The following is a 27,391-nucleotide window of genomic DNA, read 5'->3' as shown; positions in this document are numbered from 1 at the left end:
TCACCTGTCTCCGTCTCCCTGAGACTGACGCTTCGCCTTTTTTGGTGTGCAGCATACAATATGTGTGGTCATTCATTTTTACCAAGTCCACGTACAGATAATGCTCACATGGCAACAAAACTTCTGCATCTTTCCTCCATCTCCACCCGGCCGGTTGTTCTAACGCTGCTTCTTCTTCGTTTTTGCGTTCATATTGAGGAAAATGACATCCGCTAAGCGGCAACCTGGCTGCAAACATAAATATAACTTCATAAAATCGCCGTGTTACCTGTTGTGCTAAACAGGGAGGTTCCTGCCTGACATTCCATTTTGTTTGGTAATTCACAGATGGACCACTTTAGGATTTTTGTCTTGTTCTACTGCAGTTTATCAACCAGCGTATTAGGAAATTAGCGCCATCTTCTGACCGGGAAGGTTATTGCATCGTATTTCTTTTGCGTTTTGGTCCACTTGCGGTTCGAAAGTTTGTTTTGTAGAACATGTAATAAATGATAACCTCATAATGTAAGTTTTAAGAGTTACTTAAATTCTGCAGCAGCTTCCAGCATTTGAAAGGCAAATGTTACCAATTTACTTGCCAGCGATTCAGTAAACATGAATTTTAAATAACAAACCTGTAAAGAATCAATTTAAAAAGGGAAAAAGGACAACAACCCAGTTGCATAAACCACAATATTGTGTGTTCCAAACAGCATAGTTTTATTGCTCAGCTTTCCTCAAGGGTACAGGAAGTGTATTTCTTTGCCTCTAAACTGTGTTTTTGTGTCTCGCCAGTGACGAGCTTGCACAGCACAAAAACAGAGCAACATACTGAGACAATAAATACAAAAATAGACGGGGAAACACGGTGCAGATAGAAAATGATTCATTTACACACACAAACACACACACACTTGCAGTATGTAAGCCTGTTCTTTCCATAATGTTGGTAAATTTACTTTAACTTGGGAATCACCATGATTTAACCCTATTAAACCATTGAGGTACAGAAATTCCAATCACTCAGAAAAGTCAATGCAAGCAAAGCTTAGAAAACAATTTGTCATTAATTGGTCACTGTGATCTATCTGGCTATCCAACTTCGGAGTCGACACTCACCACTCGCACAAAAGACTGAACCAGCCAGAAAATAAAATTCTTAACAAAAGAGCAGCTGACCGTGGAGGAAAATAAACGGTGCATATCAAGACTGCGTGTATCTAAATTTTACAAAGTAAAATGTTGTAAATAGAAGTGTCTGATTACACCTTTGACCCCAAGAATGCAGAACATGTGCAAAAAGGCTAATGCGCTTGCCTCTGGTTAATAAAGGTATAATAATATAACCAAATGAACTTTCTGCAATTGTACAAAGACAAGAATATTATTGTACTCATTTAGATTCATTTGTCAAATGACATTAAAAAAAAAAAAAGATCAAGGAGTACCACCTTACAAACTGTTTATGGTTACATATAAAGTCAGGCTGCATACATATTTAGATATATAAAAAAAAGAATATTAACTGTTTCTTACATGTATAATAATTTTGCAAATAAATAGACTTCATCTGGAGCATCCATTCATGCACAGGGATTTCTTTGGATGGAATTGCTTTGGGCCGACACCTCTGTGGTTTGGAGCAACATAAGTGACAGTTTGGTTGTGAAGCCCCCAGCAGCTCCAGGATGGTGGAGCTTTCTCCTCACTGCCACAGCCCTGCGGCACCAGCTACAAACTCAGTCTTTCATATTCTCAGAGTAGCACGGTAGCACGGATAAAAAGAAAAAGTCCCTATTCTGCCAACAAGAAGAATCCTTTAACGGTCCTACCACTCCTCACATTCACCCACAAATCCGTGACACAACAAACAGGACACCTTTCACCTGAGAATGCAAAGAGGTCAGTGAAAGACACCAACATGCTTACATTTAAACCGAACAGAAAGACCAAGCAAAATACAAAATAACTGTGTTTGTACATGGATACTAAAAAAAGTGAAGATTCTCTCTATTACCTTCTACTGTGATCCTATAGCAATTAAAAAGACAAGATGAAATCTAATAATGTGGAGAAAGCATTCCAGCCATCACTGCTCAGTTTGTAAAGTGCTCTAAAGTCTAAGAATAAGATGGAGACAAAAAAAAAAAAAGGCTGCCCATTAACATTAATGGCGTGACTGGAAACAAACATCTGTACGTGAACATCTGTTTGGCAAACATGGTCCCATAAACAGCTGTGTCCGACCAGGACAGCAAGTGTGGCGCGACAGCAAGAAACAGAATCGGACAAGCAACTCTGTAAAGAGGTGAATCCCGGGATGAGGTTCAGTCAGTTCCGCAGCTTCAGATACAGGAGACTACAGGTGCTGTAAATACATCAACCTTCACAGCAAACAAACATATTTCCATGCACAAACATGTTCACAATAGCTGAGGCCACACTGCTGTTGCTGAGGGGAATAAAGATACGCTCCCTAATCGTTCTAAAGTGAAAACGACGTGCTCGTCAGGCTAAGCCTTCACGTGTACGGATACAAAAATGACCACCGGTCTGTGCTATAGAATAAGAACGACTTGTTTTCTAAATGTGACCTTTACGGATTTTGGACTCTGTAGTCAGAGGGGTGAGAATAGCGTGAGGTTTGGTTGGTTACCAATGGCAAGAAATGGCTACCTGCAGTGTTCAAGATTCAGTAGCACAAAATCAGTTCAACTGCGAGTCAAGCGGATTCATCAGGGGGAAAAAAAGAAGTGAAATGAAACTGAAACCTGCTTCATGAATTGACTGGAAATGAGATGATTGAGCACCTTGTTATTCTGAACGCAAACTCTGCTCGCTCATGTCTTATTTTGAATTTGTCCTTGAAAAACAACAACAACAAAAAATGAGTAGAAAATGAATATAGCAGCAGCTGATCGAACAGTAAAGGGAAGAGCATAAATGAGAGAAGAGGAAGACTGCAGGCAGCTCGAACGCTCCTCAGTGCGTCTCATTCCACCGCAAAGCCACAAGTCTCCTCGATCGCCGTCAGCAGCTTGTCGTATAGCTTGTCATAACCCTCGTAGGGTGGAATGTCAATCCGATTGAAGCTGAAGAGAAAAGACAGGTTTGCGATTCAGAGGACTCGATTTCCTGTAGCTATCTGTGAACAGACGCGAGGCACTCACCAGGTGTGGGCTTTGGGCAGGTTGTTGGTGTTGGCATCAATCTGATGAATGGTGAAAAGTCTGGGCCCTGCAGCACCTGCAGTCAAGGACAGTGGTGAATTAACCCCCTTGGCCGATGCCCTCCAGTGTTCCATTAATATGATGGGGGATTTATGAATATGTTATTTGATTAAAATCATACAGGCGTGTAGATTACATTATTAGAGTATAGTCATACAGTACGAGTCATTTCTAGTTCTTATTAAAAAAGCCTTAAAGACAGGAATAAAGACCTGGAAGGGGAACTTTTTATACCTTGTAAAGCCTTGAAGCCTTGGAGCGGAACCCTGGATGAGCCAGTAACAAACTGCAGTAGTCGGGCCCTCCTTTCCTCGTCGAAGGACTCTACAGCCTTCCAAAACCACTTGACAATGTTGCTGTCCGGCGTGCAGTGCTTCAGCCTGGTATTGGCCTTCCAGTCAGAGATGTCAATCTTTCCCAAGCCACATACAATCAGCTGGAGGAAGGTGGGGATAATTAGAGTTTAGTCCTAACCCATATTTGAAGCCTATGAATAACTAATAACATGGGTGAAAATAGTGGACGTGTTTCTGTGGAAGAATACGTGAAGCTAAATCACAAGCTAATATGAAATATGCTCCAGTATTGAACTTATTTGGTCCGGGCTGATTGTTTCTGGATCCTAGCTAAATAGCTCTTATTTGGTAACGATTGACTTTTTAAAAAAATGTTTTACCTCCAGCTCTTTTTCATCAAAGGATTTGAGCAGGTGTTGAGGAATAACCTCATTAAAGCCTTTCTGCAGGGCCAGAAACTGAGCCTCAATGCCATGCAGGAAACGCCAGTTTACATACAACCTACAGGAGAAACGGGAGCATGAAAATATAACCGGGTCACCAACAGCCACACACATGATGGAGTTATGCACCACTTCATACCTGACATACTCCTTCTTGGTGTCCTCCGACACTGAAATTGTCTTGCCATTTGGTTTGAGCTCATGTTGGATGATTTCTCCATAAGCATTGTGCTCAACACAGAAAGTATGATCCAGGACACCAGTGATGTCGTTGTCCCTGAAGAGGTGGAGTGGAGAGGAAAAAATTGCTTTGAGCTCAGTTCTTTGCTTTAACGTACCTACAGTATTAGTATGTTTACGTACATATAGTCTCTCTTTTTTTTTTTTTTTAAGTCATACGTAAATCTTGCGTGGAAAGATGAAATGATATGCTGTTTCGTTCACTGCCAGCAGGGGGCAGTAAACACTCAAAGTTGGTTTAATTTCATTTTATTTCCCAACATCAAATCCTCTCACTCCCACTAGTGAGTCATCCATGCTTCCTAAACCCTTGGATTGATTAAAATAATATTTGAAATATTTGACGTGGGGAAAAGTCTTACAGGATCCAGACAAGGCTGTTGTAGAGGTCGGGGTCAACAGATTCCATGTCGTCCAGAGTGATCGATTTGCCCAGCAGCTGTTTGTAGAAGGGCAGCGTGAAGCCTCCGTCAATGTAATGACCGTGGAACACCGCCATGCCCATGATGCGACCCACAAAATGGAAGTATGACAGGTGCTCCTTTAACATTAGACAGGGGGATTAATCAACAAACAATAGCAGCAGTTAAAACTGATTTCACATGTCTTGTTTTAGTACCAGGACTAGACTCCTGTCCTGGCACAACACTTAAAAATGTGGATTTCCTCAGACGGAAATGAATACCAACCGGATTGACAGCACTGTCAGGATTAATCTGCAGAGTGTAGATGTCATCTCTGGTATACTGAAACAGGCCGTAGTAGGGGTTCAGCATTTCGTGGGACAACAGGTACAGCCATTCCCTGATGTATATGCATGCACAAGCACATATACAATGTGAAAAATGTACATCACATACTGCTATTCAGAACCACAACTGGATAGACGGTACCTTGCAACCCCTCCATAATCCAGACCTTCTTCTCCTCTAAATTTGATCATCAGTCTCTTCCAGAGATCCTTTGGACGCATCTTCATCACCTGGCGGTAGGACTCCTAAAGAACAACGCACACAAAACAAGTCAAGGCTGAGCAGAGAGAGATAAGACCATCTTTTACATCGCGATACCAGGAGTCAGAATCAGGATGGATCTGAGGGGATTTTCAAGCTAGTTCAGGTTTAGTGTGAAAATTAAAATCTGTTGCTACAGAACTTCCAAACTTCCCAGATGTCTTGTACTGACAGCACAGTAGACACAAGGAAGGGTCCAAGAATGGATCTAAACGGCCTCTGCTGAGCAGCTGGTGTGCAGAAGAATGCACAGGCACATTATTGGCATCGGTGTAAACTTAAAACATTCCACACGCGCGCACGTATCCAACAGGTTAACGCAGCAGACGCATCACTCCCAAAACTGTCCCTTGTGCCAGCAAATCCCATGGGAAGCATTGTGAGTGCACGCCAACATGTGTGAGCGCTGCCAGTGGAAATGTGCGGCGCCGGTGGCTGCGTGAAACACTCAAGTGAATCTGCAGGGCTGGTTTTCACACTTCACTCTTCCACAGCTGTCACGCCGGAGGAGGATGAAGTCATATTGTTCATTGCTCAACTCCTACTTATGAAGTTATGTCTGGCCCCCTAACTTGCCACTGCTGCTTTCCTCACTCGCTCGCTCCTCCCCGTCTTGACCGCTCCCCCATCAATTCCTCTGGGTGCTGAGGTCATCCAGAAAGAATGCCTCGCTTTGGTACAACAAACGGTTGAGGGAGAAAGGGAGACAGAGGAGAGGAAGGAAAGTAACATAGAAATCAAGGTTGTTTTTTTGTGGTGTTGGGAAGGACTTTCTGTTTTGCTTGTCCCTGGGAACTACGAAGTACTTCTGAGAACAGGGTCTGTGCTTCTGCAGGCCTTTTCTGGTGCACGTCGGAGAAAACTGAAGAACACTTGTGGTTGCATGTTCCCATAACTATTTGGGTTTGACTGTTCTAAATACCTGTTACACAAATTCATTGTAAATTAAAAGCATGCTCATTAATTTATGCCTGTGATTTCACAGCTCAGATGCCCCCCAACGTTCAAAGTGTCCATATATGGAGAAATCTAGGGACGATGGATCTGATCTTTTTCCAGCTCTAATACGGATAGAAATATCTAATATTGTTAAACCAAATACCAATCTGACACTAATGTCTCATTAATGAGCTGCATATGCTTCATTGAGCTTTAATAATTGATATCACTGTTTAACTAATAGATTATGTTTACTGTTTATTCATCCATATGTGCAGCCAAAGTTTACATTCATATTCTTCAAAATTAGTCAGAAATTTTGTTTCCCTGAAGAAAGAGGACAACTGTGATTATTTAACACCAGTAATACCTAGAAGCTCTACCCACAGCCAGTCATAGTGATCCAGCGACAGTCACTATTATCAAGATTGATATCGGATCAGTGCCCACCTACAAAATCAGCAACCAGAAAGTGCGTATTATCCTAATGGTTCTGAGTGTACATGTTGATACCTGGCAGAGAGCTTTTTTTATTTTAAAAATAAAGAAAGATCACTATCGCCAAAGACAAAGCAAGTGGATCCTACCTGCTCCCTTTATAGCTGTGCAGGTGACACTACCCTATGGTGCTGTTAACATGTGTACTTGCATCTGCAGAGCGACACAAGTTCCTTTTCTTGTTCTTACCTCAAATATCTCCTCACGACAGACCTCTATGCGGCAGTGACCGGCTGGGGGTTGCTGCTGAGAAAGCTCCTGGCGCAAGGTCTTCAACTTCTGCACAAGGTCTCTCTTATATTTGGGCACAGTCAGACACTCTGCCTCTTCAGGTAGCTGGGCGGGGGACAGAGCTTGCAGAGGGGCCACAGGAACACTTTGGTCCTTCACTTGCGTTGGATGATTATGGAGACTGAATGATGCATGGAGAGGATTTCAATAAGGTAGGGAGAAGAAGACGAGACACAAGGGAGCAAAAAGCCAGGTTAGTTTGATTAATTATTCAGTGAAAGAGCACTTTTAACAGATGTGCTGAGCATTTTCCTGTGTTCCACTTTGATGCAAAGAGAAGAAACGAATATGTACAGGAGGGGATTCCCCACCCTCTTCATCATTAAACCACAGGTTTTGTAAGAAATTCCCTGCTCTCATTCAAACCCTAAGAAAAATAGATTCCACACCTGTGAACAGACTGCAAATTCACTGGCAAGGAAAACAGAGTGAGGGAGCTAAAAACCGAGGAAGAAGAGAGAGCCAGACTATGAAACGTTACGCAATGGTAAATGGTCTGAGAATAAATCACGGCAAAAAAATACAATACCTCACGGACCAAAATTAACACATAGACGCTGCTACAGCATGTCTGAGGCATGCCTGGGGTCATGTCCCAGTCGGTGCTTTGCCAATGAGGAGGACACCTGTAGGTGTAAGTGGCGTGCCCAAGAAACTGGCCGACCAACATCTACCACAGCCAAGTGGCGTTTTCTGTTTTTTTTTATGACCTCCACCAAGGAGGTTCTGAGACAACCGGCAAGTGTTTGTCTGTCTGCTAGCAAAATAACTCAAAAACCGGTTTTGAAGAAATTTTCAGGAAATTTCAAAGCTTCAGGAAAGCTTCCATAGGACAGGGGCAATGTGGTAAAAACGCAAGATTGCAGTGATTATATGAGCTTTAAACAAGTTGAAGCTCATTGAGGAGTGAGATTGAAAAGAACTGAAGAGAGGCAGATGGACGGATAGAGGCCAAGTTGTCAAAAAATTTAAAAAATAACCCAATAAAAAACAGTATATAATCAGTAGAAAGCGGCGTTCCACTGGTGGCCTTCACGTAGCGCCTGGTGGTGAGATGCCTGGGTGGGCCTGAAAATACATAATTCAGCTCTCCGGTCAGCAAGACAAGAGAGCAGGAAGAGGAAGAAGAGTCAATGAACCTAAAGAACCTCAATGTTAAAGTTGCAGAAACAGAAATGGCACAAAAGAGGCCCTGGCCCGGGACACAAAATGGACACTAAGATCTTGTTAAGTTTTAGAACAGCCACACACTTATTCCAGTACTCATTGCACAACTGGCTTCTCTGGTTCAGTGGGTTGAAAGGGCCTCATCTCTTTTCTTTCCAAGCTAAATGGGTACAGTGTTTCACCAGTCTACCCCTGTATAATCAAGTCCACTGCTATTTATTTTGCTGGCAGCTGCTGGTTCTCTTAGCATGTCAGAGAAAGGCTAAAACTACAAGAAGCAGTCATTTAGCAAATGGGACGGGGAGAAAAGACGGCCTTAAAACAAAAACGGATTGAGTTGCTTTTAGCTGTGAGGCTCAAGAACCATATAATAAAGGATAATTTCTACATGCTTCTTTTCTCCCTCTGAGAGAACTGTGTCATTAAAAATATGTTTCAACATCATTCTTCTTCTTGACTTTCCAAACAGGACAAGCCCAACATATTTTATGGAAAATATAGAAATTACCACCACAGCAATGCTGCAACTCAGCCAAGTGAAAACAGTGAAATAGTTACTTCTGATGCCACAGACAGTTATTGAACAGAACTTCAACCTTTAAAATTCTGTGAAAAAGAAAAAAATAATGGGAGAAGATGAGAAATTAAGGTCTGACCATGTCTGGAGCCTTATAGGACCTCTTTTTTCTTTGGTTATGTGAATGCAGATGGTGTTGCAGCAGCAACCTGGACTGGAAACAGGGTTTATGCACAGGTTTTAATGCCGCAAAAACTACTTTAAGTCTGTCCCAATGAATCAAGAAGCCCTTTATGAGTCCGTCTGGCCTTAGCGCAGCTGGTGTTTTGCTCTGTAACACCTGCCTGAAACACAGGAAGGTCAACCGAACTTTGCACACTGAATGTGCAGAGGATTCTTTACTTAAATGTGTATTTGGCAAAAAACAAAAACATGTGACCTTAAAATGCTCCTAATCTATGTATGCTAGCACATCTGCTCTCTTCTGATTAAAAAAAAAAAGCAAAACAGGAAGCACAGGAAACCAGCAGCAGACAGACTGCCGTGATGAGACTGCTGACAGAAGCAAATGCGTTGCATTTACTTAATGACTTTCTCTCGAGCAGAGTTTTAATTTGAATTATTTTACGTGCATAACTAAGGTAATAACTTGCAATCATGTCAGTATAAATGCCCTAATTATATTATATAATAATCTCTCCCTTCAACTGTTCTATTTTAATGTAGACAAGATTTGAGTCTTGGTTAGGAAAATACCTGCTTGCTGCTGACTAAGTCTAAATCCTGAGGCGACTCGAAGTACATCGGGCAAACCCTGATGTAATTTTTTTAGACATAGGAGATTTAGCACCCGTGGAAGTGAGGATGCTGAGCATGTGCGAGACGGTGCGGCAGACCACAGTCATGTAGCTGTGTCAGACTGTCTGACAATTCAAGGTCCCCATCTGTCTGGGGTTGGCGGTACTAGGCCCCGTGCGAGACACAGTGAAACTAAAGGACTGAGGCGTAAAGTGCACGATTGCAAATTTGACCAGATTTGCAACCCTTGAACCTCACCTGACATCTTAGCAGCAGACAGTTTCCTCTGGCGGAAACAGACTTTCAGAACTTTGTTGTTGAGTTCAGTCTTGGATGGCACAAATAAAAGTCGGATCTTGATTTTCGATGTCTCTCAAACATTAAATTGGTTTCGCAGTCGTATTTTGTCTTTTGCCAGCAGCTGTCCCTGTTTAAACGTTTTGAATCCTGGCATTGAATAAAGACAGATGCTGTGACACTAAGTCAGCAGAAAGGCTGAACAGTTATGGAGCCCAGACACAAGAGGAGCTGAGAAGATGAAGCCGCACAGGATGACGAGGAATAAATCAGGTAACTACAAAAAGAAAGAAGAAATTCTGGTTGTCTTTTCCCCTTCCTATGAATGGGGATGATTAGGAATATATAAACTAAAAGATTTAAAGGCAAAATAAGTCAGCCAATATAAGAAACTCTGAAAAGAGTTCAAAGTATCAATGGAAAGAAACGACCCATGCAGTGATCATTTCCATAAAAACCCCATTAAAGCTCGTATCAGAATGTCTTTTACTCATTTCTCCATTCTCTACTATGTAAGACTCGCGGCGGCACTGAATCACTATTAGTCTGCGCACCAATGTAGGTAATGGAGAACAGCTTAGAGTTTTGGGAGCTACAACTCACAAAGACAGTTGTTTTTGATATATGTGGATGGAATTTCTAGGAAAGGTTGTTTTCAGGAAAAAAATGTACACTACACCAAATGTTTAAAATACCGTTCTGTGAAAAGTTTATACAAAGTGTTCTGTTACCTGCCAAACGACTGCAGGTGTAAAATATAGTATACAGACCACTGAAAAAAAAAATCACCCATTCTTGGTTCTCTCATTTAAAAACGCTCCCATGATTTTCGGCAGCTTTAAGAATACGAGAACCAAATGAGAATCGTGCTCACAGCAGTCGTAATAACACAAGATTAGCTTTAATTTCCTGAACGAAGTCTTGTTAGCAGCTTCGTATTCATTGGAGGAACGTTAATGTCCTGTGTCTGTGCAGACCGTCCTGGATGCTGGATTGCATTGCTTAGATACTCCAAGCAACATGTGCATGCATGTATATGCTTTATCATCCACACGCAAGCATGTAAATACATGGTTTTCCCCCCAAAGGCCTGTGTGTATTACCTGAGGTTAGTGTTTTGGCTTTCCGGGGCTACACGAGAACCGTTTGGAGTTGGGCTGGTGGAGAAAGTGACAAAGGAAAAATTTACCGACAGAAATAGGAGTTTTATTGGAAATAGTATGACGGGGGCAAAAATGGCACAAGACCGGCTTCTAAATACCGGCAGACAGACAGAAATCTAGTAATACATAGTGCTACATTATATCAAGAGCATCAGGTTTAATAAGCTTTTACAAATTATTCTGAAATTACGTTGTGGTGTCTTTCATTATTATTTCAAAAGCCGCAATTGGCCCTCATGAAATCGAACTCATTAGCATGCATGTATTGTCTGGGCGAGTGCTTACTTGAGTACACGATGCAGGTTTGCAGAGAGTCGTGGGTCTGTGAACTGGGTTGTACGGTTGTTGTGGTCAACAAAGTAGATGCGGCCTGTGGCTGTGTTCCTGATCTCCCAGCCTGGAGGCAGTGGACCCAGCTCCTCACAGTTAACGTTGCTTAGGTCTCTGATTGAAATGAATGCAAACAATTACCATAAATATACAATGTATGCTCGTAAAACTATAGATATTGACTTTTCGAAATTGGATTTGCTGATCCTACAGCATGGATCTTAATGTGTAGGTTGATGGACGAAAGATATTTTGTGGTTAGCTGCTCCCTAGACATTGAGTGCAAAAGTCAAACTGCAATGCACCATTAAAAATGTTTAATAAATCAGAAATAACACTTGATTCCCACTACAGGAGCATAAACCTATAGTCGATTTGAGGTGAACAATCTGCATTTATAGATGTGATGTAATTGTCCATGAATACTCTCATACCTGGGCACACGGGGGTCATGCCAGGTGCTGACTCCAGTCTGCGTATGAAGAAAGTAGACCTGCCCCTGTTGAGTAGTTCTTTGTTCTAAAACAGAGACAAATGATAAGTATTGTGTGTAACTGGGGAGTCTAATCATAACTGATGGTGACAGAGATGAAATTCATACAATCCAAAGTATATAGTGAGTATCTCCCAGCCTTTCCTAAGAGGATCAGGACTTTACAACAAAGATCAAAGACCTCTTTCAGTGGTGCTCCTTGCTAATAATTCACCGCTTGATCCTAATTGACAAAATCATTCTGCCATATAATCACCCTGATTATTTCAATTAAAAAAAACAAGGAACCAAAAGAAATTTGCTGCTACTCACTCCAAACCCACTAATGTACAACATTAACAAAGACAACAAAAACAAATGGGAGGGAAATATCCACCGCTGGTTTGTTAGATCCGATACCAGCTCATGAATGAACGCAGAGCGACTGTACAAACATTGGCACAACGTGTAATTGCCACACAGACGTGGTATTAACGTGAGCACATTCACCCCACTAATCCATCACTGCCCCCACCACCCTCTATTTCCTACCGGCACAACCCAAGTCCTACCAACCTTTCCTTCTTTTTCCCCCCATATATTCCTTCTCTCTCACCACACCCTGCTGGTTCAGAGGGTTCAGCTGAGGAAGAAAGCTCAAACGCTTTGGACCGCCTGTGACTCACTCTGTCTAACCTTGCCAGGCTCAGCGGACACAGCAGGATAATTCACGGGAAGAACTGCTCCAACAATGCATTCAAAATTGCTGACACACGGCACCGCGACTTACAGAACTGATTCAACAGATGTGGGTATTGTAACTGTACAAGTGCACCTTTTTCCTATAGAAAGACAGATCTTGGAACAAAATACTTATGTGTTCTCTTTAGATGCCATAGCTCAATCGTTCTTTAAGAATTACAGCACAAAACCCTAGCCAAGAACTTCTCTGAAAAATACCAATGTATAAATACTCTGTCCTTTCTTCTTTTAGTCTCTGTGGGAATATCAGTGTGGAAAGCCAATAACATTCCAATGATGGAAAGTGTTTGCAAACAGTAACAGGGAGACACAAGTGAGTAGACTGCAGGAATAAAATGTAAGACTCAGACAGCGCACTTGGACTTCTACTGGAACTCTCACCGTAGCCCTCGGGAAGATCAGGTGGTGTGTGCAGGTGTGTTCGGCTCATGTAGTTGCGATGGCGCTGCGATCGAACACGTCTCTCCTGAACGCGTTGTTCACCTGGCGGCACGCTGGCCTCTGCCCCATTGACAGGCGTCATCACTGGTGTGTTCTCATCAACAACGCAGCTCAGTGGACGCCCTGATGGGCTAGAGTACTCCGATGCTGGCCTAGAAAAAGGCAGAAGTTTGTGGTATTATAAGGGTGAATGTGCAGACAGCATGTTTTATAAATGTATCTTAAAGACCGACCATCCCCCCCCCCCCACTCACGGTTTTCATTCATATTCGTGATTGTTTACCGTGAGCACCTACAGTAATAATCCTAACTTTTGAACAAGGGTCAATTATCTAACAGGACTTAAAACAACTAAATTCTCATGTATAAAAATAGAGCTTACTTCACAGACTTCCTTCACAGTAAATATGCTTCTATATTAACGCTTTATATGTAATATATGGGCAAAGGAGACCTTAAAACAAAAATGCGGATTTTAAATAGCATAGACTGCCCATAATGCTGACAGATGGCCATCAGAAATTTGGAGTACAAGCCAGACGTGAAGGTGGTGCCCTAATGGCTCCACGGATATTGAGTAAATAGGAAGGCGGCAGTCACTCCTGCATGAGTTGGGGCCAAGTAAAACCCTAAACCAGGCTTTGTATGTGTGTTTGTGTGCTGCGGTGAGGTTAAGGTTAAGGAAATTGATATCAACTTGGAGTACTGACAGATTATTATTGTTGTGTTGTGAGAAGGGCTGAGAAAAAAACAAAAGGGAAACAGCACTTCCACTTAAATGGACTGAACTTCCTCAAATTTAGGTGTCGCTTATGTTACCATGACTACCTCCAAGTGAGGAGGAGGGTTACAGACGTTGCAAATTACCTAAATGTTTGTGTGGTTCTACCGTCTTCTTTGCATTTAAAAATATCAAAACTATTCACACAACCTGTTGAGAATGTGGCTACGATAAGGATTAACTTTGTGTAGCGGGTAAAATTAAGAGGAGTCTCTCGCCTGGCTCCACGTGGCACCACAATAAACGAGGTGCTATTGCACAAATGTACCTTGTCGGCCTCTCCCATTGTGTGGTCCGTGTGATGTGGTTCAGGTACTGTATCCTTCCAGAAGCCGTCCTCCTCTCTTCCCAGCTTTTTATGAAACCACATTAGCGAACAGGGTCAGACATTCTTGTCTATCGTTACCATTAAGGGCAATTATTTAGTTGTTTAAACGACACCAATGATTTCTGATGTGTACAATTTTGAAACAACTGACCCGTCAGGCAAGTCGTTGTCAAAGAGACGACTGCAGTCGACCACGGGCCCCCCAGACCCAATTCGATCTCTGGACTGAAGGCTTACTTCACAGTAAATAAAGCCAAGACAATAGATGAGTTAGACAATTCCCTTTCAAATATGCTGCTCGTATAATTAAAATCTTTCAACAAGAAATATGTCCATCGTCAAGTAGACGCTAAAGGGTGAGTGTGTTTCTTACCAACTATTTGTCCTCTCACTGTGTCGTTGTCATTGGGGCCCAGTTTATTTAAATCCAGCCTCTGATCTGCAGAGATAAACAAACAAGACATGATTAAAGAAATGCCAGAATTTACATTTAACAGGAATGACAATTATTTTTGCATATTTAGGCAATTATAAAAAAGAAAAAGAAAAAAGACCAACTGTGTTTTGCGATCATTTTGCCAAAAATGTGAACTGATAGTGTGTGGAACATTTAAATGTATTTATTCACTCTGACCGTGTAAAATATTTGAAATTTTACACAGAAACATGGTGAAAGCAGCCATAAAGCATCCAGTACTGTCACACACACACATGGAACAACTGTCCTTAATAAGATGCAGACACAGACAGTCACAGGGATAGCCTCTCCCTCTAAAAACCAAGCTGAAGTCCTTCTGGGCATGATATAATTAACAGAGTCTATGCATGAAGTCTGGAATACTTGACCACACGTGACCATTCATAAACTTATGTGTGCCCGACAACAAATTATATCTTTGACATCCTTGGTAGTAAAAATAAGCAACGTATCTCTGTAAAATTATGGTGTTCTTCCAGTTTTCTGCTGCTGTAATAAACTCCTCAGCTGCTAAAGAAAATGAGTGAAATCCTGTTATTCATTGTTCATTTTTGATCAAAAGTTGATGTGGAGCAACACAGCAACTTGTTTGTGTTTGTTAATTAAAGTATTCTTCTCCAAGCAAAGTTCTCTGAAAGAAAGAATAGCTTGTGTTCAGGCTGTGTGTTTCTGTGAGGGCATTAGCGTGTGCGTGTGTGTGTGTGTGTTCCGGATACGTGTCTAGACTAAACAGCAATGGTCTAAGCCTTGCATAGCTGAAATGCTGTAAGCAGATTTTTGCTTAAATAAGACATGAACAAAACAAAGTGACTGAACATTTAAAGGTGGTAAACCAGATGCCACACAACTGCACGTAAATGCACACGATGTGACTGACTGAATGTTTTTGGATATCAGCTTTATTTTTTTTCTTACACGTGTCTGCCTGTATGCGTCTGTCTCTGTGGAAAGTTCACGAGTGGCACCGCCATTCCTCCTTATGTACATATAAATAACAGAGTTCAACCAGAGGAAACATTTGTAATCAAAAGCTGCTGTGTGTTGAAATATGTGGGGTCAGGAGACGTTGAGGTTTCTGACTGCAGCGCTACAGGAAGTGCAGCTCTGCTGAGCTAGACAAACTTCTAGTAAACTACAGTCGTGCCAGAGCGTGCACGAGTGTGTGTAGACTTAAAAAAAAAAAAAAGGTTTGGTTTTTTTATATCTATGTTGGCACTGAAAGAACTACGCATATGAATTGAAACATCCAAACCAAAGAAAATCTACAAAGTCTTCTTGTTAGCATGTGTTTGTGTGGTCTTGTGATTGTTTCTTTTTAAGCACATGCATATTTTAGCCAGACCACTAACTGGGCACAGTCAGGCCAGATATGACCACTGTACGCCTTGTAGTCCATGCCTCCCTTCCATTTTTCACCTCTACCGTGTCTGTGTGTGGCAATGGATGGTCAATCAATAGACGCCATCTTTCAGGCATTAGGCATCCGGTCTGGCGCTAATATTGTGACTTCCATCTTCCGATCACAGTCTCCATGTTGTCAACATACCTGACACACAAATAAGGTGTGTTGTAGGGTGTGATGTGGGTGTACTGGTATGCCAAAGCAGTGACACCACTGAACAAAAACGCATCTTAAGAAAGCAAATAAAGGTGTGCAATAAGATTAGCTGACAAACGCACAAGGTGTTCTTCCATGCTTGATGATCAATGTTTATTATTAAAGTGTCCTTCAGACTGAATTAATCCATGAAAAATGAGGACGGCAAAGTATAATTTCTCAAATGTGCATTAAATTACATTAAACATTTACTTTTTTCATCCTTTTATCGTTTTCTTAACTTCACTAACAGGAGGAAATAGCATTTTAGAAAAAAATGGTACAATAGGCATGCAAAGAGAGCAGACAGCAGTGACCTATTTAGACATGTTCATACGCACACTTACAGCCGGTGTCTATGAGTCTGTTGATGGCGTTGGACAGGAGGCGGACGCAGCCCAGAAAACCAGCACCCTGCTTTTTGTGAATCTTCTTGTGGTTCCAAACACTGATGGTGATGGAGTCTGCTTTTCCAATATATCTGGCAGTGGAGGATATCAAGCCAAAAAGGTCAATATGCAGAAAGCAGCATTTATTTTTTCAAACAAAAAGAGTTTGATGAAACATGACATTGACTCGGCGCCCAAATAAAAACACTTTTGGAGAATCAAACTACCGTACCACAAAAACAAAATAAACCGACAACTATATGACATTTGACTTTGACAGGGTAGGAAGTGGCAGACTAAACTAAGAAACTGTGTTTTCTGTTGGGTTTGTGCAAATTTGGCTGAAATCCCCACAGTGTGTTTCACCACTGTTGTAAAGAAAACAGAATTCAACACAAAAATGCTCCACTCACAAGTTTACACTCTAGCTGCCAGTATTGATCCCATCCCATCATTATCCCATATTGTGACATGTAACAAAGAGCAAAACAAGAGCATTTGAAACCACTTAATGCAGAACGTATAGACCTCTGTGGCTCGTGAAATACGAACGTTGGTGTTGTGTTCGCACTGCTGCAAATACATTTCTGGTGTAAACGTAGGACAGAAATACTGGCGCTGGTGCGAAAGTGACTGAGGAAATGGTCTGCCTAGGCAGGAGCCACGGGGATGGTGAGTGAGCAGAGTCCGATTTCAGCCCTGTGGCAAATAACTTTACCACCTTCACCAGGCCTGAAGACATCCTGGGGAAACCTACTTAACGTATGCAAAATGCATTCAAAACCTAACTGGGTCTATGTATTCTGATCCTCTTGTCCATACAAAAAGTTAAATCTGCAAGTTACTCTACCCATCTTCTGTACTACACAGCAAGATCAGTGTCACCTGGAAAGTACCCCGTGTCAAGCTGTGAGCAACACACCACCACCACAACCTCACCACACAGACGTTCTGTCTGGCATGTCTGCCACTTCCTGGACTATAGGAAGAGGATTACTGGTAAGAAACCCGCTTTTTAAAGCAGGAGGAGACCTGAAGCTGATGTTAAAGAACACAACAAGCAATGCAGAAAGGTGTCTGCCTGAATAAAGAGTGTTCTTATAATTCACCAATTTGTCCATGTGAAATCACAAACAAAGGGAGAACTCTATATCATAAAAGATGCATTTAGAAACCTCATTTACTTTTCAACTGAACATCACGCAGTTCCACGCAATTCTTTCACACCATTATGCTGTATTTATAAAGTTTAAACATGCAGACTGGCCTTGCTGCTCTCTAAAAACACTCCAACAAGGCAAATATGAAGCCCTTTTAATAAAAGAATATAAACATGCTGCACCCAAGGTCAAATCCATGCCCGTTTTTTAGAGGGAATTATCATGACCGCCTTTTTCCTGGCATGCTGTGTGACTGAGCTATGGAATGTATAAAATGTCACTCTACCAGTTGTTCCTTGAAAAAAGAAAAAACGAGAGACAGGTGTTCCACGCAGGAGCAAGACCAGCATGTTGTCCATAAAAGTACGTTTCAGACCCGAGCTAACATGTAAATCTATACACATGTACACACTTGCACTCCCTAATTATTCTTAATAATCATGTGATTTCACTACTAGGCTGTACTTACAGATCATAATGCTGATTCCACTTTGGGTCCAGCGTGTTTCTCACAGTATCTGTAGAGTGGCATTGTCCTGAGCCATCTACCACCACTTTGGCAAAGGGATCTGGCAAACCTGTGCAATTAGACAGAAGAATGTTAAAAAAAAAAAAAAAAGGGTGTTATGTAGCAGCTGCGTACGCTTGAGGTCTTGTCAGTGTGTAAAAAGGTACCGACATGTTAAAACACAGTTGAATTTATTCTTATTTTTGCTGACTCTCAGGTTTCTGTTTGCAAAGCTACAGAAGCCCACAGACAAAGCGCAGCCAGACTGGAAGACAGCCAGACGGGCAAGGAGACAGAAAGGGAGACAGCTCTCAGCAGATACTTCATGCAGGTTCAACCTGTTCTGGCACTATTGTGTTTAGTGGGGTTTCCCTCTATGGATCATGTGTATTTATGTGACACGAGTCCGCTATTGTCAGTATTCGTGACCTGCAGGGTAATGGAAACCACCAACTCACAACTGTCATTATTCACTGATCTAACGATGAAACTAGCCAGCACAAAAGGTTAAGAAATATGTCACATTTTCCTTTTGTATAAAACGACTTTGTCAGCAATGAGACGTTTCACATCAGTGGCAGAGAAACAACAATATCCCTTCATAGGTAAATATTTTTAATAGCCCCTTAAGGACTTGATGAAGGTCATGGGGGCTCTCCGTGTTTAACGGCTCCGATGAGATCTCATTTGTGAGACTGCTTGAAAGTGCACCCGCCGGGGCTGACGAAGTCGTCGTGCACGAGGGAGGAAATAGGACAGGAATAGCAATATTTAAAAATAGGCGTTACTTACGGAAGAAGTCTTTCTTTGAAAGGTTCTTTGCACACAAGACTGAAAGGGATACAAAAAAATATATGTCAGTGTCAGTACAGTTAGCCTCACGCAAATGAGACAGTTTGCACAAGCGAGCAGATGTCAACGTCCAGCTGCAGAGAAAACAGTCCAAACATCGGTTAAAAAAACAGAATAAAGGATGCACTTTTATGGGGAATTCTACTTCTTACTTGGAGGGCAGCATGAGACCAATACAGAGGCATTTAGCAAATGTTTAAAGAAGCCACATTACCCTCACTTCAACTCAGGCTTCACAAACCATTTAAACAAACCAAAAGTGAAGGGGTGTAAGTGTAATATTGGGACTCTGGTTCATGCACTCAGCTGCCCATCATTTGTAATTCAAGAAATGCAGTTTACTAATAAGACTGTTCACCTAAAGTGAACTGCTCCCCCCCATCAGTCTAGAAGAGCATTTTGATCGTTGGATTCAATTTGAGTGTGGTAAAGCCTACGAAATATTCAAAAACAGGATATTGTGAAGCTTGACATGACTGACACCCTCTACGTCCTGTGTGAAAACAAAGCGAGGGAAGGGACCATCAGTGTGTGGCCCAGTGACACTGTCTCCGCTTCTAGCTCGCAGACTGGAAAGTTTTAAAGAGCCAGAAAGTCTGGTTCAATGCAAGGGTTAGATCTTATCAGCAATGGTTTCTCCACTTAAGTCTTGGCTCCAAGAGGCCACATGTGGCCAAAGCCACACGTTGTGGCAAATGAAGCCCAGAGAATGGGAGAGACACAGTGCCATAGGGCCCCTTTTGAGGACCCCTGCACCTTCCCCAGCCTTCGACATACCGTCATCAGTTATGACACCCCTCAAAGTGACCGCAGCAGATGTGAGATGATCCCAGGGATGTCTGAGGTTCAACATGTCTCTGTCAGCTGTCCATACCTGACCAGCATCATCCCTCTCCTCCAAAAGCAACAGGCCTCCCCGACCATCCACCAGTGACCCTGATAGTTCCCAGAGGCTGGTCATGTTTCCTATAAAAAGCTCTTTCAACATCTTTGTGGTCTTCACCTCTGCTTTCATCATTCCCCAGAATCTGACACAGAAATTACGCACACTAGGACTGAAACCCCCAGTGTAATTGGATCCTAGACGTCTTAACAGGCCACAGTCAGTCAGTATCCATAACTCCCTCCATCATCACCCTCAGCACTGGCTCCTGTGCTGAGCCCCCTCCTGTTTACCATGCTGACATATGTCTGCCGGCTGATTGTCCCCAGCTGTTTTATTTACTTCACATATAGAGAGGTTTGCAGACAATAGTTGTGGTGGGACACATTACTGGCAGAATGCTGGAAGAAGGTGGAAAATCTGAAGCACTGATTCAGAGAGAACAAACTCTAAAACAAGATCCTGAAGATGATTGTGGATTTCAAGTGAAGCACGCACATCTCTGGAAACTCAGAGGAAACGGCTTTGGAAGTGGTCTCGAGCTCCAAGTACCTGGGCATACACCTCAGTGAAGACTTCACCTGGAGGCGCTTCCAGCCTGGGAAAGAAAGACCATTGTCGTCTCCATTTCCTCAGGAAATTGAGGTATGCTGGACTAAGGGAGCCCGTCCTGACTGCTTTTTATAGGTGTGTGGTGAAGACATCCTCTGCTCCACCTTCTGATCCAATTTCCTATCATTCCATCTCACTCTGCTGTAAAATAACCACACCAATGCCACAAACCTGGATGAGGGTTAATTGCCTGTCATAACATTTATTTCCACTTACTGGCCTTTTATACATTGAAAATGGCTCTCAGACAGGCGGGTGGAGGTGGCTGAAATGGTGTATTGTCTAAGTTCAAAGGTCAGTCTGAAGGTTGACGTTAGTTCTGGTCAAGAGGTGAAAGGCTGTAAATACAAGAGACCGTGGGAGTTCCGATGATGCAATATTTGTGTCCCTGAAGGGAATCTCCTAACCTGTTTCCACCTCGCAGTACAGTTTCGTCCAGAAAGATACATTTCATTTTTTAAGCGTAAACCCCAGTAAGTTCTGCCAGGTTTCTGTTTCAGGACCCACTTCCACACCAGTGACAGGTTCGCCATTGCACTCAACAAGGAAAAGATGCCGTACACGTAATTGGGATCTAGAATCTGATGTTATGGGCTCTTAAAATTGCTTTAAATCATTTACAGTAGCAAGAAAGCCCTAATGAAATGTACAAGTAAACCTTTATAATGCCACACTTCAAAGAAACAATTGTAGTAACCCCCCCTCTTCTCCCCCCGATATTTAAATAAACTGGGGTCAGTTGGATTGAAGTTTTCCTTTAGAACCCTTGGACTGTATATAACCCCACCTGGCTGATACCCATCTTCCTTGTAAACCCCAAACCCAATGCAACTCATATTATGGCACCACAGCAAATCCACAATGAAAAACTCTTGATTCAAACAAAGATTTCTAGGTATGTAAAATGGTGTGACGCCGCCACGTTGAACATCTAACCTCCAGAAGACTTCTTTAAGGCAGACATTACTGCTTCCCAGACTCCCACTGAAGCATTTCTCCAGCCCAGTGAGTGCGTCGGATACCAATTATGTCATTCATTTCAAAGACCAAAAGACGAGAACTGACACTGCCCCTCCAACCTCACCACCCCCACTCTGATCACCAAGGAGACGCCGAGAACCAGGAATCGAGACTGGAAGGTACCATGCGTACTCAGGAAAGACAGCTGGGACCAAGAGAGGTGAGAGGACTCCTAAAATGAAAGAGGGGGGATGTGAGGAGAGCAAAACAACATAATGCAAAGGGATGGAAATTCAGAGGGATGATAATCAGAGATTATGCCGTCTTCACCCCTGAAAAGGACGACTTTATCTGTGGAAATTGATGGAGTTAGAGCGGAGCCAGCTACATACACACACGGGAGTTTGTGAATAAAGCATAGCGATGTGTTTGAGGCCGTTAAACAACATGGCAACATAATCAGCACCTCTTTCTCAGCTCTCCATCATCCCGGACGGGTGTTTCTAGACCGAAACAATGAGATTATGTTTGGAAAAATACTTCCACTGCTCTGTAATCGCCTCGCTTGGTTGATATCAAAATATGGAGGCTGTTTTTGTACTGGTGTGAAGCAGGGGTTGGTCATGAATCCTGATTTTCTGAGCAATTTCTTGAATTTTCTTTCTGTTTTTTTACTACTGTACCAGAATCCTTTCAGGATTAAGTCGCTTACCATCCTCCTTTTTTTAACCAGGCTTTGTATTAATATCCAACATAACTACAACACACCTAAATAATTTCTTTTACATGCATGTGAGCATTTGCTTTCTTTGGGGGGTTTTTAAAGTTGGCCTATTACTTGGGATGATACCGGGGGAACAACAGAAAAGAAGGCACTATTTTCCAGCTGGTGTGAAATCCTGCCGTTGTTGGTATTGTGTTTAAATGCCAGCGGGATGGTGCGGCACACTGGCACCGTCTGAGCCACCCAGACAACCCTCCCCTCCATCATAAAACCAAAGCATCACTCATTTCCTCCAACCGTCTTTCTCCCACTTGAAAAAAAGGGATGAAACAGGAGTGACAGATTAAGGGAGTGTGTGTGTGTGTGTTTGGTTGTTTGTACAGTCGACATTCTGAGTAGTCTACCAGACAGACGTCTGTCTCTGTCACTCGCAGACGCGTGCACGCTTGGTCAGACTGGTGGGGAGACGCACCGCAGAAATGGTAGCCGGAGAAGAGCGTTGGGGGGGGGGGGGTGATTAAGAGAAACAAAATCAGACAGGATGGATGCGAAGACAACCCTGCAGGACGAGCGGACGCGTGAGGAAAGGGACGAGGAAGTCAAAAGTAAGGGAATAGCAGGACGCAGCACCTCAGAGGAACAGAGGTGTCAAATACCATCTATATGCTAAATACCTGCCTTTGGTTTTTTTTTTAAACAAGTTTCAACTTTAAAAATACTTAAATCTTTGGCCTGCAATCATAATTTCCCTTGCAGCCCAGAAATATTAAGCAGGAAAATCCTCCTGAAGCGCTTGGAAAGTTTAATGTCTTCTGCATATTGAAGACCACCTCCTCCACTCAGAGGCTGTTACGCAACAGCGAGGTGCTCAGTCTTTCCATCTTCCTGCTCTGAAGTACAGAAGATAATCTGAAAGGCAGATAAAACTGAGGATTGGGTTCAACAAGAAAAGTCTCTCAGCGAGGCTGTGCAAAAGGAACTAGATTATGGTTTCACACGTAAGAACTAATCCAAACTGGCGTGTCTTAGACTGGTCATGCTGGTCAAAGGGATCACCGGTGTGAATAAGGTTGCAGAGAGTCATCATAATACGTGTTTACAGCTCTTTAGGATTGGTTTTGCTCTTCTTTGTATTGGCTGATATATCCTGCAAGCTGCTCTCAAGCTTCATATTTGACAAATGCCACAGTCTCATTAAATCCTTCAACAAGGCCAGATCGGCCACAACACAACCGTCAATGGCACGTTACGTTTTCAAGACTCATTTCTCTCCAAGGCTTTAACAGAGAGGCGTCAGAGGCCATCTCTTGGAAATAATAGGAAGTTTTGGGATCTGACGAATGAAAACCAAGCAAAACATGATTTCGAATTAAAAAAGAATGTAGTTTTCCTCCAACTTACAGCTGATCTAAGGAGCCCGACTGTTTCAGGGGTGGACAAAGATGCTCCCTCGTGATCTGATCCATCAATCTCACAAAATATGTAACTATTCAGTGATAAAAGCTGATGCCTTCATCTGCTTAACCACCACTGACGTCTTCCAAATTTCTGAGGAAAGTTACAAAAGAATCTGGAATTTTGGCCAGTGCTTATTAACCTTTTAAGAACTTTACATTGGCAGACGGCTTGTTCATAAATTTGGCTTCTGACAGGTTTATATAAAGCAGAAAGCAGGCTGCCAACAGGTTACTGTCATGAGTCAGGGCCATTGCATTCAAATGAGTCAGAATCACCAACACAACCACGTTTCCACCTTCCAAACTGCAGTTTAAATGATACCAATACTAGAATTATGACCTTAAATGCTGATTAAACTCATTCATGTCACACCGCTGATAAACTGACGGTGCCTCCATCAGCAGCCCGAGAGGTGGAAGCCTTCGGCCTTATTTAAAAACGGTGTGTATTCGCTCTTCATTTATCTTCCGAGTTGAGAAAACAGACCCTGAAAAAGTGCACGTACAATCTAACACATACTTGTGCTTTATGAGAGGCGCTGATGAACGGTGAAACACTGGTTCCTGCCAAGCTCACCTAAAAAGCACCTAAAATGCACAAGAGCTGGTTCTTTATCTAAACCACCAGCTTCCTGGAATCACACACCACGTCTGGAATGAGCTTCCCAAAATGAGAGAGGCACACACACACACACACACACACACACACACACACAAACCCCTGTAGCGACCCCTGTGATGACCCCTGTCGCTCCGTCTGAAAAGGAGGACGGAGAAAGTTTCATCTTCTCGTGCATCTCATATCAGAGGGCTGAAAAAGTGCAGATTCCATCCAGGAAGGGAAAGCACTCTCGCTGCACAGCAGGCAGAGACAGACTAAACAAACTGTAAGCTTCCTGAGTTACAGCTCTCAAATTCCAGGTTCTTTTTTTCTACACGACTGACAGTAAACTGCGGGGAAATCTTTCATTATTTCGAGCGGCGACGGCCAGCTGCGGGCGCAAACCTAAACCCCCCGCCGAGATGACAACACTGTTATTCAGGAATTCATTCAAAGACGGGTCCATAACTTTGTTCCATTACAGGAGCGGTTATTGTTGGCAGACCTCTGATTAGCTTTGGCAGACGAGGCCTTGCAGACCAGACAGGGGATCGGCTTCGGCGAAACGTGACGGGTTTACTGACTTCTACCACATGCCAAGAAACAACAACATGACACCTGCGAAGAGAGAAGACGGCAAAGTAATACAGGATTGTCATGTTGAAACACCACCAAACACGACGCTCGATGATCGCACAAGTCTAAATGTGGACGCGTCGCCCCTGCGCGTGCACCAACCCTCATCTCGGCCTGCCATTTGAGCCCCAATTTATCTGTCCCCCACACAAATTTCGTTATCTTTTCTTTCTCATGGAAGCCAGACAGAGCATGTGTCTATGACTGGGAAGACTCACATTTCCTCTCTGAGGTTTCACATTCCTGACATTCCGCCCGAAGACCACCGCAGCCCATTTTAAACCATTCCACATATGAAGACGGGGGAGAAAAGGGAGACCCAAAGCAGGAATAAGAAGTTAAGACACCTTGGGGAGATCGTGCGCCGTGAACTTTACATTTCTCTCCGCTGTATCACTGCAACTTGCCAGTGAACCTGCTGTTCACTCGTCTGCAAAATTAAACAGCCAATTCATTTACACAGGGTATCAATAACAGGCAATAACAGGACATTTGAGGCGGGTTTCAAACTTAGATTGCAATAATTCTGGGAACAAAAGGTTGTTTCTCTGATCCACCTTAGCTCCAGCCTCCAAGTAAGGAAAATTATGGAAAAGAATCGTCATAAATGGACAAATATATGCAAGTGGACACAACGAGCAACACGTGTGGGAGGTTTTGTTCAACACTTTTACTTCTTTAACACATGGAAAGCCATTACATGAGGAATGACATCATGATTTATGTTGAGAACACAAACTACGTATAGAAAGTGCTACGTGTAAGTGCGTAAAGGTCCTAATAATGATAGTAATAAGGTTAGAAATGTGTATTTCATCGTGTATAATTGGCATAATCATTTGTTGATATAGCAAGTGCTGGGGTAACTCGAGGAATCTTAATTGAATTGTATTTACTTTGATTCAATTTAGGCGTTTTAGCTGTTTGCTATCGACCGAAGCTCATTTCCGAGGTTATCTTTCAATGTTAATGTGTGCTCTCTTAATTCGCATTCAGCCAAATCAAACGAATTAATGGCTATTAAGGGAAATCCAAGCGACAACGGGAATGAGTAATAGTTACCAGGGAAAAACGTGTCCGCCAGCCTCTATCATTAGCCTGGCTGGCTATTAAGCCACCCTGCTAACCCTTACACCAGGAGAGGAGTAAATAAAAGTGGCTTACCTGTCAACCGCAGCTTGACTGGGTCATTTCTCCTAACTCCTTGGCTAGACATTCCCCTTTGAGTTCCAGCTTGATGAAAATGCTCAAAAAGTGTCTAAATCATGTGTCAGCGGGTGAGTTGTTCCAAAACAATTCTTCTGCTAGCTTTGAATTAGCTCGTGACGTTAGTATCACCATTGCTAATCATAACTGGCTGCGCGTAACATGACATTAACTATGTCAAATCGCTGCGATGCTCTAACATTCTCGTCCGGGGCCCTTTTGTTAAAAAGTGCAATCAACATTCCCAGACTTTGTTCACTCCGCGAATCATCGTATTGCTGTAAATCAAGTGAACAGTGCGCACTTCATCCGCACAATGATGTCGTCCGTGTTGCTGTGAGGACTGCGCGCGCCCGCTGAGCAGGCGCTCATGCAAAGCACATCCGGTGTGGCCTTACAAAATAAAAGCAACAATTTATATTTACCAATAAACGACTTTACATTGCTTTGGCGGGATTGTGCGAATGCAGTTGTCAGGTACATACATAACACATATAATATAAATAGAGCGAATATCACACAATATTTTTCCCCAGAGAAAATATTACGTTACAGGATAGAAAGACGTACAGCGTCATCTAGCGGTGGATTTAGGGAAGGTTATCTTCAGTTTTGCATATACGAGGTTTCTGTGCACACAGCTTGCTGTTAATTTACAAGTTTGAAATATAGTAATACTTATCTGTCGTGCGGGTACACCATACACCTATGCTGGGCTAACCACCATCTTGTACACCTTTCCCAAAGCATGTCAAGGAAACACAAACAAACAAGCAGCAATGGAAATTGTCCAAAGCAATTGTATCACCATTTACGAGGGTCACAGCATTCACTTTTATTACTCATATTATATATCTCTATTTTATTCTTTGCCAGAAAACACAGAAAAATGCAAATTCTCTCCCATGTAACCCATGGCCTCTTTGTGGAAAAGACGGTATAATGTATTTGAATTTCACTTTTGTGATTCTGTGTGCCTCATAGGCACGCAGATAACAGTCCCAGGACGTCGGCCACAAAATCTCAAATACATGGTGTGGATGAGCGGCAAGGCTGCAGTCTGACCCTGAGGGGCTCAGGGTTCAGGACAGATGAAGTGCGGTCCTTCCACCCAGCGGACATCCCCATATCTGATTACCCTGATGTTAACGGACATTGTTAGGGGGTAAGGTTAGGGTCCCAGAAAAGGTAGGATTAGGTCCAATTAGAGTTAGGCCTAGGCCTAATGAAAAAGGAGACACGAGGACATTGGTTTGTATTCATTTTTACATAAGGTCGGATTGGTTGAAGATTTATGAAGCCAAGAAATGGCAGAAGTGACTGTCGAGAGTGTTACTGTATCA

The 27,391-nt window shown here is 42.6% G+C and overlaps 1 protein-coding gene across 2 annotated transcripts; it reads right to left on the bottom strand.

Annotated features, from left to right (window-relative positions):
- Window positions 1-675: 675 nt before the first annotated feature.
- Window positions 676-26,414, bottom strand: LOC101064871 (E3 ubiquitin-protein ligase SMURF2-like). Of its 2 annotated transcripts, none has more exons than XM_029850650.1 (20): window positions 26,007-26,414; window positions 18,910-18,948; window positions 18,079-18,187; window positions 16,402-16,541; window positions 14,359-14,424; window positions 14,137-14,221; window positions 13,926-14,009; window positions 12,817-13,028; window positions 11,636-11,720; window positions 11,157-11,315; window positions 10,812-10,865; window positions 6,828-7,050; window positions 5,082-5,185; window positions 4,878-4,992; window positions 4,551-4,729; window positions 4,088-4,225; window positions 3,886-4,006; window positions 3,444-3,645; window positions 3,150-3,225; window positions 676-3,071 (listed from the first exon to the last, which is right to left on the bottom strand). In XM_029850650.1, the coding sequence occupies exons 1-20, from the start codon at window positions 26,056-26,058 to the stop codon at window positions 2,972-2,974; spliced, it is 2,343 nt and encodes a 780-aa protein (XP_029706510.1). In that variant the 5' UTR covers window positions 26,059-26,414; the 3' UTR covers window positions 676-2,971. The 2 variants fall into 2 exon arrangements, with proteins under 2 accessions (XP_029706510.1, XP_029706511.1); XM_029850651.1 differs by having other exon boundaries at window positions 16,408-16,541.
- Window positions 26,415-27,391: the final 977 nt, after the last annotated feature.

This window comes from Takifugu rubripes, chromosome 17 (assembly GCF_901000725.2).
Source record: "Takifugu rubripes chromosome 17, fTakRub1.2, whole genome shotgun sequence".
Classification (NCBI taxonomy): domain Eukaryota; kingdom Metazoa; phylum Chordata; class Actinopteri; order Tetraodontiformes; family Tetraodontidae; genus Takifugu; species Takifugu rubripes.
The sequence above is the reverse complement of the archived record's forward strand: the minus strand, read 5'-3'. Positions and strand labels throughout refer to the sequence as shown.